Source organism: Miniopterus natalensis, chromosome 1 (genome assembly GCF_054644295.1).
Source record: "Miniopterus natalensis isolate mMinNat1 chromosome 1, mMinNat1.hap1, whole genome shotgun sequence".
NCBI lineage: Eukaryota > Metazoa > Chordata > Mammalia > Chiroptera > Miniopteridae > Miniopterus > Miniopterus natalensis.
This window is the reverse complement of record NC_142081.1, coordinates 153504492-153524756: the sequence shown is the minus strand read 5'-3', so window position 1 is coordinate 153524756 and position 20265 is coordinate 153504492. Positions and strand designations below refer to the sequence as shown.

The 20265-nt window shown below is 40.5% G+C and overlaps 1 protein-coding gene across 1 annotated transcript in view; it reads left to right on the top strand.

Moving 5' to 3' along the window:
• Positions 1-20265, top strand: part of AFF1 (ALF transcription elongation factor 1) — a 174197-nt gene that overhangs the window by 133626 nt on the left and 20306 nt on the right. The window contains exons 8-11 of the mRNA XM_016213073.2: positions 1596-1647; positions 12685-12739; positions 12864-12901; positions 14904-15060. Of these exons, the coding sequence (XP_016068559.2) occupies positions 1596-1647; positions 12685-12739; positions 12864-12901; positions 14904-15060 (302 nt within the window). The remainder of the gene's footprint in view (positions 1-1595; positions 1648-12684; positions 12740-12863; positions 12902-14903; positions 15061-20265) is intronic.

Genomic DNA, 20265 nt, shown 5'->3' with positions numbered 1-20265 from the left:
TGGATACAGCTTTCAGAAAAGTGGAGCTTGACACATATTTCTCAAAGTATGCCCAGCAAGAGAATTCAGGTGTTTTGAAACAGGGTCTATGGTTTTGGGGGTCTATAGAGTCCAGAGAGTAAAGTACAGGGATTTTATTTGTGTGTCCCAGTGTTCACGTCCATGTGTGCAAACATGTCTGGCTGCGGGTAACAGAGCCTCGTGGGGCTGAGGGCCGGCCAGGATGTGTGGGGGTCCGTGAGTGGTCAGGGGGTGACTCTAGCCCCTTTGCAGCCCTGGCCCTAGCTTCCAAGCTGGAAGGGAAGCAGTCTAAAAGCATCATGTAAGAGCTGCTGCCACCATGAGGATAAAGCGATTAATTGCAGATATTCAGGGGTCTCCACATGACATTTGTGAAAAATGTCACCACCCTTGCCTAAAAGGCATCCGTATTTCCAGTCTACCCTGAATTCTGTCTCCAGTCCCTGTCACCTCATGCTCAAGCAAAATCAGCAGCCTTCGCCCTGATTTGCTGCCTCCACAGTTCACGGTTCCTGCTCCCTTCTAGGTTACCCCAGGCTGCACTCCACGGTACTGTTCCTGAGGGGTAGCTGCTCGAGGCCCTGGGGAGACCTTGGGTGTGTCTCATTGCCAACAAATAGTCATAACTTCCCACCCTGGCACCCAGAGCCCTCCAAAGCCTTTCTTCCACCTGGCTCTCCATGCCGACCGCCACAGACTCTGCTCCCCAGCCTCACCCTTTCCAAACCTGTGCCGCTTTAACTCCTCCCCCTCTAACCTTCACACGGTCTCATCTGCGCGAAGACCTTCCTCACCCTCCTGCCAGAGTCTTTCTGTCAGAACCTCGCCCATCCGTTGTGATGTAGTGCACTTGTTCCCTTTCTAATTTGCCGCCTCTAATCATTACCAACGGAGGGACCATTCTCTAGATTCCTGGGACAGTTAATTTATGATCAATCTGTGGACTAATTTCACACTGCCTAGGGTTGTAGGTATTTGTGCCCTGTTGATGTCCCTCAGTCAAGTGTAAGCTCATTGAGGACAGGGTCAAAAATCTTGAACATCTTATCTACCAGGCAGTTTATAAATAGCTGTTGAATATAAATTGTGGAGAGTGTTGAATAATGGAGGGACAGGTGGTAGGGAGAGCAGGTTTGGCCAAGGACAGAGGCTGCGGATGGAGTGCCAGCAAATCACTGATAGATACCTGAGGTCAAATGAGGAGGAGGTGAGAGCAGCCCTGGCATGGTGCTTCCACGTGCGCCTCCCCACCTGCACCAAGGAAAGTCTCCAGTTCCCAGGAGCGTTCCCCGTGGTGTGGTAGGGCCTTCTGCAGGCAGTGCGCTCAGAGTGCTCTTGCTCTGTTAAGGGTTTTTAATTCTGAGCAAGCCCTTTCTCTAGAAGTAACGTAAATAATGGTGAGATTATACCAAGCACAGTGTTTAGCACTCTGGTGGACAGAATTTACATGTACAGAGTGTTTAGGTGTAAAGGTGGTGGTGGGGGGGGGCACAGCAAAAAAGAGTTTATAACTAAAAATCTCATGAATATATGTCACTGTGCTGCTCTAATAATCATTTTTTCCCTCCCCATAGAACAATATGATACATCTTCAAAAACCCACCCTCATTCTCAGCAGGGCACATCGTAAGTAAAATGCTTTTGTTTATTAAAAGTTTATTTAAAAAAAAAAAAAGTAATTTCCCATGTAAATGTATTGCTTGGATTTCCCCCCCTGCTTTCAAGTGATGACTTTCATCAAATACTGCTGTGTTGTAGAGGGAAGAAATGACCTACATTTATATTTGGATTAAGTTCTGTTGCAGGTTTAGGCACCATAGGAGAGTTAGCTAAGGAGTTTTTTCAAAAGAAAGGCATTTGAGCTATTATTAACATGTTAACTGTGGGAGATAAAGATTTTAGCATTATGAATTTTAATCTTAAGTAGTTTCAGCTTTTGGAAACATCTTGAGGGGTGTGTACAATTAAAGGTTTTCTGCCACCTTTTTGGCCTAGTTTTAAAGAATGAGTCCTGTTGCCCAGCTCTTCTTTATTAAGGCCAAGTAAGTCCGGATATATTTTGGGTTTTTGGAACAGCTTAAACTACATAATAAAGATTTTTAAATCAGCATTTTGACCCAGTTTGTCATTTCTTGATGGTATTGAACTAATAGGTCTTTCTTTTCACACACTTAGAAGTGGTGTTTAGGGACTAAATGAGAAGGCCTTTCTCTCCTTCAGCATCTAATCAGTTACTGAGGTGGAGTGGCTGTCTCAGGTTCAAGTTCAGGCTCCGGCTCCAGCCTTCTGCTATTTTCTAGACATAATATTTGTTCCATGTATAGGGAGGGGGGATTGCTGTGGATCGAGTATTTTAAAAACTATAGTTGAGGTAAAGAGGTAATTTTGTCTTCTTACCATGACTGAATGTGGGACAAGTTAGATCACCACTCCCCAGTGCCACCATTCTCTTGGTGCAATTTGTTTTCCTTTCTTCATAGCAAAATAAGAAAAAAAGAACAATATAAGGAGATTTTTGAAAAAGTAAATTTATTACAGTTTAAGGGATGGATTTTTGTGTGTAATAAAACCCTATTTCATCTGTGGCACTGGCAGATGGTGAGCTTTTGCTTGTTTTTATTGTCCTTCACTAGGAAAATGTAACCATATGCCAGTTAGCCGCCTCCTTTTTGTTTTGTGCCTCTTCTTTTTCCCTTTTTTTTTCCTTAAAAAAAAAAAAATTCCTGGCTCTCAGATTTTGAAAGTCTAGAATCATCTGCTTAGATTAATTACACGCAAAGAAGGTTTGTTAAGCCAGGTGATGGCTGCTGGTTCAGGACAGAAACCACAGCTCCAAAGACCACAATTGCAGTAACTCTGAAAGTGCTGTAACATCCCCAGGGTTGTACGTACACACCTTGTGTTCCTTACAAGGAACACAAGTGGTTGGCAGTAGAGCCCTTTAGACCATAAAACGCCCTGGCCACTGTCTTTGGAGGCCATGAGGAAGGGGGATTGAAGAGCTTGCCTCCCACTTGGCAGCAAGAATAGAAGGGAGGAGCTCTGCAAGGAGGGGAGTGGGGGGAGGCGCAGCACCAGAAGGAAGCAGCTGTGTCCCTGGCCTGTTGTGAGTAGAGGAAGAAAGGCAGTGAGGTCAGATCTAGGCTTGAGGAAGTAGCTTCAGTGGAGCAGGTTAGAGTTGCGCCCTCCCATCAGCTTTCAGGCTTAGGTAGTTGGTCAGGACTTGGACCATTTTCTGTGACAATTTTGCTACTTAAAGAAATGGGTACTTCTGATTAGTGAGTTAAACCATAAAATCAGAGGTGCCTGGAAGTTTCTAACAGGTACACTTATATCTTGTGACGTATGTAGTGTTTTCTCTATAAAAACTATTTATTTGCTATATGTAAATTGATTGAGGGAAGGGATGAAAGTAGGGCCTAATGGAGGTGAAGAGGAAGTGGAGAGAGGTCCAGGAGAGAAAGTAGTACTGAGCCTGGGTAGATAAGGGGGGCTGTATGGTTGTGGGGGTTGGGGGTGGTATTAGTGATGTAATTTACCTGCAGGATATAGGAATCACATTTATGGAGACTGGATGAAAGCAGTGTCCCAATTAATTTGTAAAGTGCAGTCATTGTTTCAAATTTAGTACAGTAAACCTCTTAGTGCTCACAGGTTAATTTGATCTGCTGTCAGCATTAGGGTTCTTTGACATGCAGTTAAACTGTTTGAGTGGCGCATACAGTGCCTGGGAGATAGTCTAATGCACTTTGAATGTCAGGAAAAAAATGTTAATTACTGGGTCATTTGTACTTTGGTTTTAAAAATCAACCTAGGTCATAATGCTTTTTCTTTCAGAGCTACCAGTCCTTGGGAATCCTTAGAAAAGTGGAATAGTGTGTATGGAGGAAAACAGAAGGGCCTTGCACTAGAGAATTAGCTATGGAGAATCTATCTTCTATCTGTCCAGACTTTGATTGGGGAGAGAGGGGGTTAGCAGGTCGTAGAAAGATGTGAGTGTGAAAGAAATATGTGCAGAATCCCTTGTTTTTACTTTCTGTAGTTGAAGCTCTAGTTAGTTCTCAAATGATGAATTCCTCTGCCAGACTCTGCAGGGAAGTGATTAGCTAGGATATCAGTGCTATTTCCCTAAGTTTAGGGGAGGGGATGTTGCTGTAAGGGCTCTTGGTTTTGGAATCCTCCTCTTTTCTGAATCTTAGATCGGTGGCGTTCTCGGGGTAAAGTACAAAGTCTTTCCTTTTTTTATATAGTTATTATGTCCTTTTATATAATTGTGGACAGTTCCCTTTCTCTGCAGCCAGATACAGTTTACGGGTATCAGTTCCCTTATTGGCCTCTCAAAAAGGACAATCTGTTCATGTTTAAGAAACTATAAAGCAGTTGATAGGTGTTATTGTGGCTTTCTTCTCCCTTCCCACCCCTACCCCCAAATTGTCAAGTCCTGACTAGAAAGTACCCTCCTTTATTTTTCTTGTTTTGTCTCAGAAATTGTCAGTACTTATTTAGACTAAGAGACAGAAATTAGCCATTCTAAGCAATTTGCAGTTTTTATTTAGGTACGTGGAAAGTTTCTTTTGAAATGAGGGAAATAACTGGACATAAAAGCTGGGATTGGGATCATTCCAGAAGTTTGGTGTGAGGAAATGGTACAAAGTTCGTAAAGGCTGGGCAGAGGCTGATACCTGTTTAAATGAGCCTGAGTTTTCAACTTTTACTCAAAACATTATTGGTTTTCAAACTAAACCTTGGCAAAGGACTAAGGAAGCCCCATTATTTCAGTTTATTGTAATATAAAATCATCCCATCAGGACACGTGTCAGCTGAAATGTCCTAGAATTAAGTCTGAAGAAGTGACTGACTTGGACCAGTTCATTTAAATTTTATTTAGCCTAAGGAAATTATTCGAAATTCTCCTTTTTAAGATACATCTTTTTGCCTTTAAATGTTAGCTTATATTATGTGAAAGTGGCTTTTTTTTGTTACTCCTCACCCAAGGATATTTTTTCCATTGATTTTTAGGGGTGTCGGGGGAGAAACATTGATGTGAGAGAGACACATCGATTGGTTGCCTCCCGAACATGCCCTGACCAGGGCTGGGGATCGAACCTGCAACCCAGGTATATGCCCTTGACTGGGGATCCAACCGGAGACGCTTTGGTGTGCGGGCCTTCGCTCTGAGCCACACTGGCCAGGGCCTGGGTCCTTTATTTTAATGGCAGCTCTAACTTAGGGTGCCATTTGCTGATAAATATTATGGAAGAAGTGGTAGAAATCAGCCTAATGTACAAAGCTGGTGAATTACTTGTCGCCAAGATCATCCCCCATCTCCTGTAAACAAGGAATGAACCTCTGTGCTGTGTTAAACATCGGTGGATCGACATTAAGCCTTCAGCATCACGGGGTGTAAGTGGCAATCCAGTTTTTGCTAATTCTCAGTACTCAGTACCAGGCGTCGCTGGAGACGGGTACTCCTTGTTTCACTTCTAACTTACCTGATCACATTGAGGATCCAGGGTTGTTGGTGTTTATAACTATGGTAGTAACCTAGATAGGTTAGGAATGGTTTGTTTGTGCTCATGAAGAAAGGTAGAGGTGTAAAATGAAAGATAGCTTTTTTTTTTAAGTGAGTTAATGTTAGCCATGCTGTTGAGAAATGAGAGTTTGTAAGATCGAGTATTGAAGATTTCTGTTCTTAACTGAAAGCAAACAAAAAGAATGATTCTGTGCAGTGTGTTTATTTTTTTAAGTCTGCTTATTTCAGAATTATAATCACTAGGGCACATTAAACCAATATTTAGAAAATGCTACAACTCTCAAATGTAGAATCACCTCTTTTCCCCGTCTGCACTGGGCTGTGATGAGCTCATGGTAGAATTATAGTCCCTTGGAATAGTCAGGTTAACTCTTGGACTTTCAGCTTTACTACACAATATTCCTAGAACACTCTTGCAGCACAGTGTTTGACTTAACACTGTATATGAGTTCATGCTTGAAACTTGAGTAATGTTGAAGGGATATTCTGATGAGGCTATGAAATGAAGCATATTTTAAATAATTATAAAAAGACTGCTAAGGAGCTGGCTGGGTCATCCTCTTCAAAGTATTCACCTTGGAGCTATACTTTCTCAAATGATGCAACTATGGCTTGTAGCACTCCTTTAGGATAATTCCTACTCCCATATTCGGTCCTAGACCAAAGGTCAAATAAAATGGAAAAGAAGAGTTGATTTTGCTGTATAATAGGTAAGTGTTAAGTAGATAAACCTCTTTGTGTCCTACAGAAGAAAGTGTTCTCAATATTCTTTAACATTTCTTTGACTTCAATTATATAAATTATTCTCTGGGCTTGGCTCTAGCTGACAATATTTCCAAAAGCTGCCATTATCCATTCAGTGCATAATTACTGAACACAGGCTGTGTACCTAGTGCTGCTTTAGGTACTTGAAACAGTGACCAATAAGATGAAATTCTTGTCTTCCACTTCTTGTAACTAAAGGAGGGTGGCATGCAATGCAGACTAGGTGATATGATGGTGACAGGCTTCGGGAGGAGTTTCCTTGGGTGGTGGTGATACTTCTGGAGGGAGGTCAGAAAAGGTCTCTCAGAGGAGGTGACATTTGATCTGGAGCCTGAATGGAGGGGAAGGCAGAAAATGCTTGCTACCTTTAAAGGGGCTTGATAAATTATGCTGCAAGCTGTAAGGCATTTGAAGACATCAGGAAATAATTCTTATTGGAAGTGACTACTTTGAAGTAGTTCCTTTGCGTATGCAAAACGTGGTTTTTAAAGGAGCCTCTAAGGGTCCACTTAAGTCTCACTTTTAATCATAACTGCTAATTTACTACAATAAGTAGCCCTAGATGAATTTAAACATGAGTTCAATAATTGAATAAAATATGTTTTACATTTCTAAGAATCCATTAGGCCTAAACCCTGGGATACTGGGCTGTTAAACCAGCAAGTTACGGTTTACTTCCATGAGAGCTCATATTCTTTCTTTCTCCCCCCTCCCCCCCACAAGGCCTCCAAGGCCTCCATAACCTCTCCCTGTGCCTCCTCCCCTACCACCCTCTTCCCCCCCATATGCAACTACACTTTCCATTCTGGTCACAGTGACCTCCTTGCTGTTTTCTATGCCCTGATTAGTCTCCCCCCAATTCCTCTCAGGTCTCTCCTTAGATGTCACCCCCTTATCAACACAGTCTTGCCTAATTACCCCATGGAGAAGAGCAACCCACACTCATCTTTTCTCTTTTATACTCTTGTTCACTTCCGTAGGCTTCTTACTCATTGAGAAAGGATATCTTTTAGTTGTTTATCGCTTTCCTCTAGGCCAGCAATTTTCAACCTTTTTTGTCTCATGGTACACACAAACTAATTACTAAAATTCAGCATACCAAAAAATATATTTTTTTGCTGATCTGACAAAAGGTATAATTTTGATTCATTCATACCAGACAGCTATTGTTATGTTGGCTCTTATTTTTTTATTTGACAGTCTAGGGGAAAAGATATCAGTGCCCCTGACTAAACTGACAGGTATTGCATGTTTTAAAAATTCTTTTGGCACACTAGTTGCAAATTGCTGCTTTAGACTATAAATGCCTCAAGAGAAGAGATTTTTGTCTGTTTAGAATCTAGAGTAGGGCCTGGATTATAGAAGTAAGTACCCAGAATAAATGTGGGAGGAAAACTATTACACATAAACTTGATTAAATACCTATGAGCAATATTTAATAAAACATGATTTTCAGCAATTTTTTTAGATTTTGTTTTTAGTCGTCCAGTGTTACCTTTGTACTAGTATCTTGTCATCCTTACTGATTTAATCTTATTTATTATTTCACATTTTCCCTGATTTATAGTCTTACGATTTTTCTCATCCTTACGTGACCTCAGATAATCTTCACTCCCATCCATGGAGTTTGAATAATTTTTTACACCTCTGACAACAGTTTTTACCATATCAACCATAAAGCTCAGTTACTATATTAAATCATGTACTGAGTCACTTTCCCCTCTGTCGTTGTTAGTCCGTAATCTCCCATAAAAGTCTGTCCATGAATTTGAATCCCGCCAACTACTCTCACCATTTGGAGAGTTCCCCTTACATGCTGTGTCACAACTGCTTAAGACCTGCTTTTTTGTTTTGTTTTTTTCATTTATTGTATGTGCAGTCCTCTTCATAATTTGTAGCCTTCCACCATCTTGTACAAAACATTTGTAGTCCTTGTTTCTGCCCTTTATCAAAAAAGGAATCAAAGCCTGATTGAATGTAAAATTTGTGGAATTATGTATCTGCTTTGGCTCCCAACCTCTTTCTCTCTTCCTGCAATCCATTGCCTATTCTGTCCCCAACTCAATTTTTGGCTTGTGAGATTGTGCAAGTTTATGCATTCTTACACGCTCATTAGCAGTTTCTGAAAAGCATTTAAGCAAACCTAAACCAGGGTTGTGACTTAATCATTACTGTGATCTTGCTTTCACTTGCTCTTTCCCAAATAAAATGTATGACCTGATCATAGGAAAAGTTAAGCCAAGAAATCAGTTTGAGTATTTTGGGGGTTTGGAATTGAGGTGTTACAGAGTATTAGTAGTGAAATCTTTGGCAATTCCAGCCTTAGGAATGGAAAGGGAATAAAGGCCTGTCCTGTGTCTCACACAGTAATAACAGTTGGACTCTGAGTCACTGAAGCACGCCTGCCGGGACCTGTTCTTGGCTCTAAGCTTTGCAGAACAGCTGCCAGAAGAATGCGTTTGTGCAGAGGGGTTTGAGGATTGTTTGTAACCCCTGGGTCAGAAGTTTACCTAGCCAGCAGTGTAAATGTGGTTAAACCTACATGGTAGTTCAAAGAGCTGCTTTACCTGAGCACTGGTCTGTCTTGACCTCTGCCAAGGTTGCCCGCATGGTGCCGTGTACTCTGAAATAACTGCTTCGTCTGAGAGTTTGAAAGTGAAATTAGTTATTTGACCAGTTTAAAAAGTATATAAGGTTTAAGATTGATTGACTTTTCATGAAGGAAAAATAGTATGTTTATTTTATTCCAACGAGATAGTTATTTCATTTATTTGTCCTCTTTCATGAAAGTTCTTAATTTATTAATCTTCTCACGAAAAGTCTGCACAGTCCCCACAGGTAGTCACTGAAAAGTCTTCCCTCCTTCTGTTGCGCCGTCTGCAGCTCGCTGTTGCCAGCATCAGCCTTTGCAGCCCCCTGACTGTCTTTGTTCTGTTCTTTGTGTTCCCCTCACTGTTTCCTCCAGGCTTCGTCTCATACAGACCAAGTCTTATGTTTGGGTTCATTTTTCTTTCCCTAATCTAAGGAACCCATAAATTGTGCCAAAGCCAGTTGTCTCACTACCACCACCAAAATGGGTTCTGAATCCAAGCACATCTGCTGTGGTCTTGTACATTTTGGCTAGTTCTTCCCGAATTTCTATCTTGGGCACTATTGCTTTCCCAGGGCGAAGGACATCGGTGGCCGTTTGTTTTCCTGCAAGTAGTCTGTTGATCACGAACTTCCTTGTCTGGCTAGTTACCGTGTTGTTCAGGATGGCGGCTAATCCTCAAACAGCCAGGGAGGAAAATCCTCTCTCTTTCTTGATAGTTATTTTCTTTTAAATCGAAGTTTTCTCTCCATAGGTACCAGAACTTAGGTTTCTTTGCATCAGTTAGGTTTTCTAGCCATTGGGTCCTGCACGGGCCAGAGCAAGGGGGTCAGATCCGACGCAATGGCTTTTGCATCCTGGCTCCAGCATGTACCAGCTCAGGGCCTTAGAAAGTCAGGCGGCAGCTCTGCGCTGTTTCCTCACCCCTGGAGTGCGGGGGGGTGATCAGAACCAGCCCACGAGGCGGTGAGGACAGAAAGTGCCCGTGAGGTCCTGATCACAGAGTAGGTGCGGCTGTGTGGTCCTGCTACTCATTCAGAAAACGGGGTGCTATTCATGCAGCCAGTTTTTTGGGTACCTGCCAAAATCGAGATACAGAATCATGAAGGTACAAATGACTTGCTCCTGCGCCAGAAAACCTTACAGTTGAATACGTCCCTTGGGCCTTCTGTTCTCTTGACCCAGATTTTGTTGGTGTGAATGGGACTGGGTCTGAGAGATTTGATTCTCTTAGTGGGTATGAAGATGCTCGCCCAGAGGTGCTGGAATTAATTCTGTCATTCTTCACATTCAGGGCCAGTCCTTTCACGTGTAATACGTGAAGTGCTGTATGGAACGCTATGCTAACGTCCTTGGCCTCAGATATATTTGTTTGTGAGATAAATAGGGGCTTTAGCAGCTGATTTCTTTAACAAATTCCTATCTCTAAAAATGAAAACTTCACCTGTCACCAGGTTACATTTTCCCCAACAATATAGATTTTTTTAAAAATCACAGTGGCATGTTAGCAAAACTTAGTTATGGTTTTTAAGTAACTTTTTCTTACTAGAGATGCAATACGTACATGTTTGTTATCAAAAACTTTAGAAAAAAAATTCCCCCCACTAAGAGCATGTGCCATCTCTGGTGATAGAAGCTGGCTTCTGGACGATTCTGTGGTTGGTTACTGTTGGCTGAATTGGCAAACACGGACGATGTGCTGTGTGCACCAATTATTCTCATGCCAGATAAATGATACCCATGAATTCTGATTAAATGAAATGCCATGTGCAAATCCCTAGTACACCCCACAGAATTGATAGATTTTGTTTGACCTTACTGGTTTACATTGCTTTTTTTTGAATGAGTGTTTCTTTGACAGCCTTCCTTCAGTGGTCACTGTCCCTCCTCTCTTCGGTCCTGAGTGAGTTTCTTACCGCAGGCTTGTTTCGTTGTTGTCTGCCTAATACTCTGAAGAGGGAAATTTCAGAACCCGGAACAGCATTTTTTATAGTCCCTTTTATTCCTTAACAGCAAGCAGAGCTGAACGTCATAACATACACTTTCTGACTTAGTATATCTTACGTACTTTCTTACTGACTCTAGGAAAATATATTCGTGAAGCTGGGCATTCAGTAGCTAGGCCGACAACTTCCTGCTTACAACGGGACGCACGGTTGGATTACATGGTCATTGACGGTTCAGGGAATTAAGGCAAATCAGTTCTATACAAAACAAGCCCAATGACTAAGAAACAGAGGTTCATTTACTGTGGTTTTGTTGGTGGTGGTTAATATTGAATACACTTTGTCAGATTCCCCCCCCCTTACATTTATTCTATATCTTTTATCTTTTGCTTGTGTGTACCCCAGCCAAGCCACCATTCAGCAATAAACCTGTTGAGTGAGTGACTTTTTCTTAATGTACCATTACTTGGCTACTGCCAAACGATACAACTGAAGGCTGTGATTTCTAGCCTTGCTAAAATAAGAATTTAGCTTTCTTTAGATAAATATTGAGTGAGATCTATATTTACAAGCTAACAGTTTTCATGTTTTTCAGAAACTTGTCACAGGATGTTGTTAGTACATTTGTTGGTGAAAATACTTCCTTGGCAGAATTACAGTGTTGCTTGTAGGCAGTCATTATGAAAGAGCCAAGTTTTATCATTTGTTTTCATTAGAAAATACAGTAATTTTTACCAAGAATCCCAAAACAATGATGCCTGCTTACTTCAGTGGCAGGTAGTGGGTTTGCAATAAAAAGTGTTGAAGTTATTGAAGAGGTATTTTTAGAAATACTGAAGGATTATAACCTCTAATTTGCTTTTTGGAGCATCAATAATACTCAAGCAGACTTGTATTTTTCACTTTCATTTATAACATTTCCTCAAATAGTCATGCTCATAAGTTGGGGGGAAGAGGAGGGAGCATTTACTGATTCATTCCTTTGCTATTTGGGTATCTCCATGGAAGAAGGTAAAGGGGAAGAGATCAGAAAGGGGCTAAGATTTGAGTACATGTACAGATTGGAAAACATTCACTTTTAATATTTAGGTTGATCATAAACTACACTGCCTAGAGATCAGAATTGCTGTAATTTTGAGGAAGTGAACTGAGTTTTTAAAAAATTTATTTTAGTCAGATGAAGGCGATGGGGGGGGGCAAGGGGGAGCTATGAAAGAGAAACATCACATCAACTGGTTGCCTCCCATATGCACCCCAACCGGGGAATCAAACCCATAACCTGGGTGTGTGCCCTGATTGGGAATTGAACCTACCACCTTTTGGTGAATGGGCTGATGCCCAACCAAATGAGCCACCTGGCTAGGGCTTCAGATACAGCACTTAAGTGCCTGGCACTGTTTTAAGCATTGTACAAATATTCGTTCATCTACTGTTATTTAATGGTTAATCATTCTAGTTGTTAGAGAATATAGAAGGAAATTATTTGAGTGTATCTATTGTCTTCTCCCCCCCCCCCCCCCACCACCATTTGGACCTGGGAACTTTAGTCTTGGGACTGGCAACAAATTCTGTCTTGTGGTAGTTCTGCTTTTAATGCTCAGACCTGTGAAAGATACAGTTTTGAGATAGTAAGGAGCTTGGACTGAACTAGTTTCTTTGTTAACAGTCGTAAAACATATGTCCGTGAAATAAAGCATTAGATGAATAGATAAAACCTCTACCTATCCCATCCCTTTTTAAATCATTCAGTGTATTTTATATTTATATATTAAAAGAGGTTATTAGAAATCATTGTAAATTTTCCGCGCTCTGTGCCCCGCCCATTCCAGCATGCTCGAAGATGACCTTCAGCTCAGTGACAGTGAGGACAGTGAGACCGAGCAAGTAAGTTTTGTTCATCCCGTGACTCCAGGACTCCTTTTAAGCCCATCTGACGTTTCTGAACTGCTATCCTAACCTGTCTTTTGTTCTTTTCCTTCCCCTTCTTCCCCGTACCGTGAATGCCCAGGCCCCAGAGAAGCCTCCTTCCACGTCTGCACCGCCAAGGTACCGTGTGCGGGTTTCCCCCATCTGTACAAACGTTTGCCTTTTTCTACCAAATGGGAAAAATACAACCTGGTGCTTTCATAACTTCGTGGGGAAGGAGGTGGAGGATCACAGTTCAAAGAAAGTATCTGTTTAATATTTTGGAAGCTTTAGTCCGCCTAAGAAAGGTGGTTAACTCTATAAAAAGAAAACCCCTGCACCCACCAAAATCAGGAGTTTGGGTAATTAAAATTTTTGAGAGTTTAAAATAAGCCTGAATCACTTTCATCAGTATTATGTAACCAGTATTTGAAAAGTTATGCTGCAGAACCCAGTGTTTCTATGAAAGTGACAGATCTGTATTTTCAAAAATTATAAAGCTGCAGTTTCCATAGTGCCTGTTTTCTTAGTCATATGAATTTTCTAATTGTTTCAGTTGCTTTTTAAAATGGCCTGCAGCACATTTTAGTGTGGTGTAAAATGGCACTGTTGTCATTTTGTAAACAGTTTAGCCATGTTTTAAAAACATATGCTTTAATTTTTGGAAATGGGAACTATCGACACTGCCTCTGGGACTGAATTTCATGATTTCGTATGCCAGTGCTTGACCTCCATGGACAAGGAAAAGTTAAATTACACTGTAGCTGACTCCCTTGAGATGTGTCGTCCATTCGGAGACAAGCTCAGCAATAGAAACCTTCCTTGCAAACCTGTGATGTTATAGTTAGCAGGGTCTTATGGGTTCTATGGGTTCATAAGCTCTGCTCATTTATTTGTATCCCATTTTGTCCAGTAACTACTATTGGCTCTAAATGACTCATAAAATATGACAAACTAGCCTAACTTAAAAATGGAAGGAAAAGTAGAAAAATAAAATGGGGACAAATCAGAGGGAGAAATAACACTGAAAGTGTATCTCATTCTAATCATCTCTGGCTTCAGCTCTTCGGCTACCAGTGTGAAAGTGATCACAAACCTGATGCAGCATTTTATCTGTGGAAATTATGTCATGGTGCAGTGTTTGCTTTAAAATGACCTCAACTAGTGATTTTATTTGTTACAATTTTTTAATTCTTCTAATATAATTTGATTTAATAAATTCATTACTTAATATTTTAGGTAGATTTGGAGACTTTCAAGAGTTTAGGTATTGATTTATTGCTTTGGCTAGTTCCACTGAAGGCAAGGTTTTAAGATAGTGTTTTGAAATTCTGTATATGCCCAGCAGTGTTTTCTCACTGACCTTGAGTGACTGTCATATTCATAAAACTTGCAGTAGTTAATCTCTATTTCAGCTGATACTTGGGGATCATCCTAAGCTACTCATAAACAATGGCCTGTTTTATTCTGCCCTAGAGCATGATGGGCTTGCCTTTGAAGTCACTTTGCAAAGGAACACCATTTATATTCAGTAGTCTTTTGCTGCCATACAGTTAGTTCTCATAGAGAGTAGAGAGAGATTTTAATGTATTGGCTGTTTTTCATAAATGAATTTGTTTGGATTATATATAGCAGGGATCAACAAACTTAAAGGGCCAGAAAGTAAACATTTTAGGCTTTGTGGGCCATACAGTCTGTGTTGAAGCTAGTCAGGTCTGCTTTTACAGTATTAAAAGCAGACAAAGACAGTACATAAAATAGGTCTGAATAATGGATGTGAATGTGTTTCAATAAAACTTTATTTAAAAAAAAACAGGCAGCCAGCCCAGGCCATGGTTTACCAACCCCTGACATAAAGTACCCCACATCTAAGTTAAATTTGTTTAGCTTGAAATGCTTTCAGGAGCAAAATTCCACAGGCTTCTTTTATTTAGTTATCTGGTGAGCTATTTTAAGGGTTTTTTGCTGATTTTTGAGCCATTGTAGAATTTCTCTCAACTGGGTGATACGGTAATTTACTAACGTTAGGTAATATTGAGGCCGTTTCTTTTGAGTAGCAGGAAAATGGGCAAAGCAGGAAATGAGTAAAGGGGGAAGTCCACCGTGTGTAGTGTCTTCAGATGATCTCTTGGTTGCTTTGCAGCGCTCCGCAGTCGCTTCCAGAAGTAGCGGCTTCAGCACATTCCAGTGGTGCGGAGTCAGAGAGCACCAGTGACTCAGACAGCTCCTCAGACTCAGAGAGCGAGAGCAGCTCAAGTGACAGCGAGGAGAATGAGCCCCATGAAGCTCCGGCTCCCGAGGTACCGTGTCCCCTCCAGGAGACCGTCTGGGACGGCAGCGTTCGGGGGCTGGAGTCTGCTGTGGGCCAGACCATGGGACTGAGTGGCTTTGTTGCTTTCCTGCCCCTACGTTGTATAGAACAGGGTGTTTCTATTTACTTATTTCTTACCAAACATTTGGCAGTAGAGGTTTGGGAGAGAGGTCTTCTCTCTCCTGTTTAAAACGATAGGTTCTTCTCTGTTATTGCTAGTGTGTTTTGAAGAGCAACTCAATAAGGATGTTTGCACACCATTTTCTTTTCCCTTCTCTCGAAAAAGAAAACTCGTTTTTAGTAGGCTGCTGTTTTAATATTAATGGGAATTCTTTTTGAATTTTCAGGAATGCATGAATTAAGGAAATCAAAAGGAGACAGCCTGATTTAGCAAAGGGCAGGAATGTGAACTAGAAATAAGTCATCAGAGGTTCTATTTTTGAATCACTAAAAGCCATGCATTAAATGGATGGTGAAGTGATTTTGCTAGAGCTGTGTTTCTGCGCCCTCTGCCCCATGTAAAACAGGCATAATTGTGTTTGCCTGTCACCACCCCTGGGAAGTATTGTAAAGATAAACAGATGAGATTGAAAATCTTAAACACTGCATTTATCTAGAGGATTTATGCTACTTACTGGATTGTCGAGCACAGGAAATTTAGTAACAACTAATGAGGTTGCCAGATGCCCTCAAAACTTTGAGTAGCAATGTAAAAATTGTGCTGGAAAAGGATTCTTAGTGAAAAGGGAAGGGGTTTTTGGTGAACTAGACCAGTTTGTATAGAGAGAATTATTCCACATATTTAAGATGGGAATTCTGGGAAATGAGATTTTCTGATTAAGGAAATGTTCGAGCTCTCAGTGTTCATCTCTGCTGTTTAGAAAGCAAGGCAGTTAGTTCCACTAGAGCATTAACTGAATCCATCTGGAGATCACATAGGGAGACTTAAGAGCCATGTCTGAGGGCAAAGGAGGCTGAGAAAATTACTGAGTGTCATTTTTTGTTAGATGTGAATTTGTGTCTGGCACAGAGTAAGTGCTCAATAAATATTTTTTTGGAGTGAGTAAACAGATCAGCATTAACTGCATTTGGAATGCCTTTCAGGTTTTAGAAACTACTCTCTGTGTTCCTGGGGGTTCTTTGTTTCCTTGTGAGATACTAATTGCTGTTGAGATAATTTTTCTATGCCCCAGGGAAAAAGATATTGAATATGCTTTGCAGACAAATTATGTGGTTGTTCACTGTTAATGTTTGTAAGATCTTTGCTTTGTGTTTCACCTTGTTCACAAAGAAAAATCTGCGTGCTACTTACGCTGATGGAATAGAATCCAGTTAAATAGTAAAATTCAATTCAAGTAAGTAGAAATGGCACAGATTTGACTGAATAGTTGAAATTTTAAAGAAAGATTAATCTAGTATTTGATTTAATGAAACAGTTATGTCTTGTTGCACAAGAGGTTACTGAAATAGAGTTAGAGACTTAGATAAAAAAGTAAATGTTCCCATCCTACTTTATTTTTTAAATTTTATTTATTTACTTATTTAAATGTTAGTTCAGGTCTTATCCCACCCACATACAACCTCTTCTGGTTTGTGGAAGCAGTAGGTCAGACGTTTGCACCCTGCTGGCCGTAGACTCCAGCACCACACCCACCTGAGGGCTCTCCGAGGAAGGGACGGACATTGCCCTTGGCGTCCCCTGTGTGCGCCTGGGGACAGCGGCTTAGCTTCTCTCATGCTCCCTCTCCTGGGGAGTGGTGTAAGACTTCTTCCTTTTCTTAGCACCACCCGAAGCACCTACACTAGATGGAGAGTGGACTCCTTTTGAATGTTGTAGTCAGACAAAGTACGTGCACGTCCAGTTGCCTGCAGCAAGGATCAGTCTTGGCTGATCGGGAGGAAGTCCTCCCTTATCCTGGATCTTGGCCTTTCCATTTCTGTTGTATCTGAGGGCTCAACCTGGAGAGTGAGTGACGGTCTTCCCCATAAGGGCTTTCTCTTGGCGGCGATTCCCACCACAGGTGGCCAGTCGGGGGGAAAAGCCTACTTTATTTTTTTAATCACTTTACTAAATAGGCTCATACTTGTACTTTTGTGTTGCAGTGCAAATCTAGATCTGGTACTGTTTATATGGTATACACTGAGGTTCAACTTCCCCAGAAATACAGGGTGTTCCATTATTTACAATAATGCAAGTATTTTTATTTTTTTTTTAAAAGAAAAGTAGTTAAATACTTTGGGGAAAATTAGAGGTTTAAAATCTAGGCAAGGACAAAATATAGGGTGTCCTCCAAAAATGTATACACACTTTAATAGCTGATAGCTCAATTTTGAAAATGAAATGTATTTTAATAAACACTGCCTTTGTAATTATTCAGAGTGTATGTTTACATTTTTTTGGGACACCATATATTTTGTCTTTGCCTAGATTTTAAACCTCTAATTTTCCCCAAAGTATTTAGCTACATTTCTTTTTCTTTTTTCTTTTTTTAAATAAATACCTGCATTATTGTAAATCTCCTGTGTTAGTTGAGAGTAACACGAATTCCATACCTAACAGGTTATAATTACTAGTTATTACTTTCCCTTTTTTAAATTCTATTTTTAATGTTGAAAAATTTGCTTTTTATGGCCCTGTTTTAAATTCATTTGATGAAGTAGTTTAATAATCTTCTGAGAATCTGAAATCTGTATGCCCACCACACGAGCTGGTGGTGAACTTGGGAAAAAGCAGATCTTAGTGTTTGCTTTACATTGGGGATCAAAATATAAACCTCAGCTTTTCAAAATGTACAGGACACCTCACCTTTTTACCGTTTAAGTAAAGTTCGGGGGGAGGGGGGAAGGAACGATTCTATTCTTGGTTATTCAGGGATCTGCTTAGGTTTCTAAGCTATTTATTGTCCATTTCGTTGGTAGTTAATACCTTGGTTGATTGCCTGTGAGGCTCTTAACCCTCCCTCAACCCTAAAAGGTTGGTAGCTTTCTTTTCACCTCTAAAGAAAGCAGCACTGAAGATTCGAACCCATAGCCCTTTAACTCGGAAGCCTTTTGATTTCCTCCTACATCACGCTGCTTCTCTCCTTCCTCCTTTGCTTTTCTTTTTCTTCTAATTTTTGGCTGCATACCCCCTCACAACTATGTTTTGCTGGAAAAGTAGGCATATATTATACATCACTCAAAACTTTTTATTCAAAAGCATAATTCATTCTAAAATATATGAACTTTTGCCAATTTGAAAAGTTAGGAGAGATAAAGGGACAGAGGTAAATGGTCAAGCATTTATTAAAATGCTTAATGAAAATCAATCGTATTTTTTCACTTCCAATGTGCAGTGTTAGGGTTACTCCAGCCCTGGGAGGCTGGGGCATGGGGCACAAGGAATGGCAAAGGAAGAAATGGAAGCTGAAACCTTGGTCCTATCTAGCATTTACACTCTTAAAATTCATTTTGAAATAGATTTTTAATTGACCCCTTATGTAAAAGTTTCCCCCACCCCAACAGCCAAATAATATCCAATCTTGAAGGAATTCTATCCATTTTACATCTTTATAGTAGATATACAGGAATGATTGCCCCTTCCCCTCTATCTGGGCACACGAGCTCAGTTTTACCCTGCAATTGGGCCATATGCCTCCCTTCTGGACATTTTAGGACTGCAGTGGAAGAAAATGTGTTTTATTTTCGAAACCAGGACATTCCTTTAGGGACTGCTAAATGTATCTTATACTGTCCCGTTTTGGGAGAGAAAAGGCAGATGATAGCTATACCAGGATTGACTTTTCTTTTGGGTTCCTGCATAAGTACTTTTCGGTATAGCTTGCCAGTGATTGGAGTACAGTTATAAACATTGCCCAGGTGAGACATAGCCATACCTTTCCCAGGAAAGGGTTTGAGGGTTTGATTGATAAGTGACTAATGCCTTGTCCCCAGTTAACCCACTAGTATTACCACACCCTCAAGTCTTTGCAGGAAATAATGTTTGACAAGTAGGTATTGTGTGCTAATCTCTTCTCTACCCTTAACAGTCATCCTGTCTTGTTAGAATATTGAATGCAGTTTTAGATGACATGTGACAAAATTCCTAGCACATGAGTAGTTTCCATCTTCTCTCCCTCCCTGCTCTGAAAAGTCAAATGTGAGCCTGGGTATAGAGCTGATGTAGGTAAAGGGAACTGTAAAGGAGGTGTGGTATCTTAAGCAGCAGAAAAAGGCAATTATGCAGCCTTCTTTCTGCTGAAGCATCATCCTATCGTGTTCCTTAAGGTTACTTTTAGTTCTATTCTGTTTCAATCACACTAAGTCCAAACTAACTGCCTTGTCATTTTATTACCTAACCTTTTTCATGTGGACATAATGTAAGATACATTACACTATAACCACATATCTTCCATGTATTAGATTCACACGTTTTTATAGAGTTAAGTTATTGGGGATATTTCACTTGGAAAAATTGTTAGCAATCTTCCCTGTAAAATACTGTCCATCTACTGGAGTGATCTTCGTATCCACAATCAAATCAGTTACATCCCAGGTGGAATATCTTTCAGCTAACTTCCTGGTGCATTGTGTGTGTTAGTCATTCATACAAGCCACCTATCAGATGAATCTTAAAGGAAAACATGTGGCATGAAGTGATGTGCTGCCCCGTAAAAAAGTGTAATCACTGCTCACTCTATTAGGCACTAATTTTTTTATATGGCATATTTATGGGCGCGGTGGGGCACCCATAGTAATGCTCAAATGAACATCTCAGTGTACACCACCATATGGACTTGGAGATGCAAAGGTCTCTGCCATTCTGTTAATAAGATCTAACTCCTAGTTGGAGAGAAAGAGTAGGATGCACCAGCCATCAGTTAGCAACAGAGATTGAATCAACAGTTGAGATAACGGGATGTCAGGAACTTCTGTTCATTTGCCAAATCAGTTCATAGATAATCAGTGAAATCTCATTGCTCTGAATTGGATGCTTTGGAGCCTCCCTGTGTGTCTTAGAAAAAATAGGTACTATTTCAGTTCAGGTCATCTGTAATAAGAGACTTAATGCTTGATTTTTTAAGAATTCAAATGGGACTGATAGTCATCTAATGTGACCTCACTTGACTCTTTTTTTTTTTTTTTTAATGTTTTATTTTATTAACAGAGAGTGAGAAACATTGATTGATTGCCTCCCACACGTGTCCCAACTGGG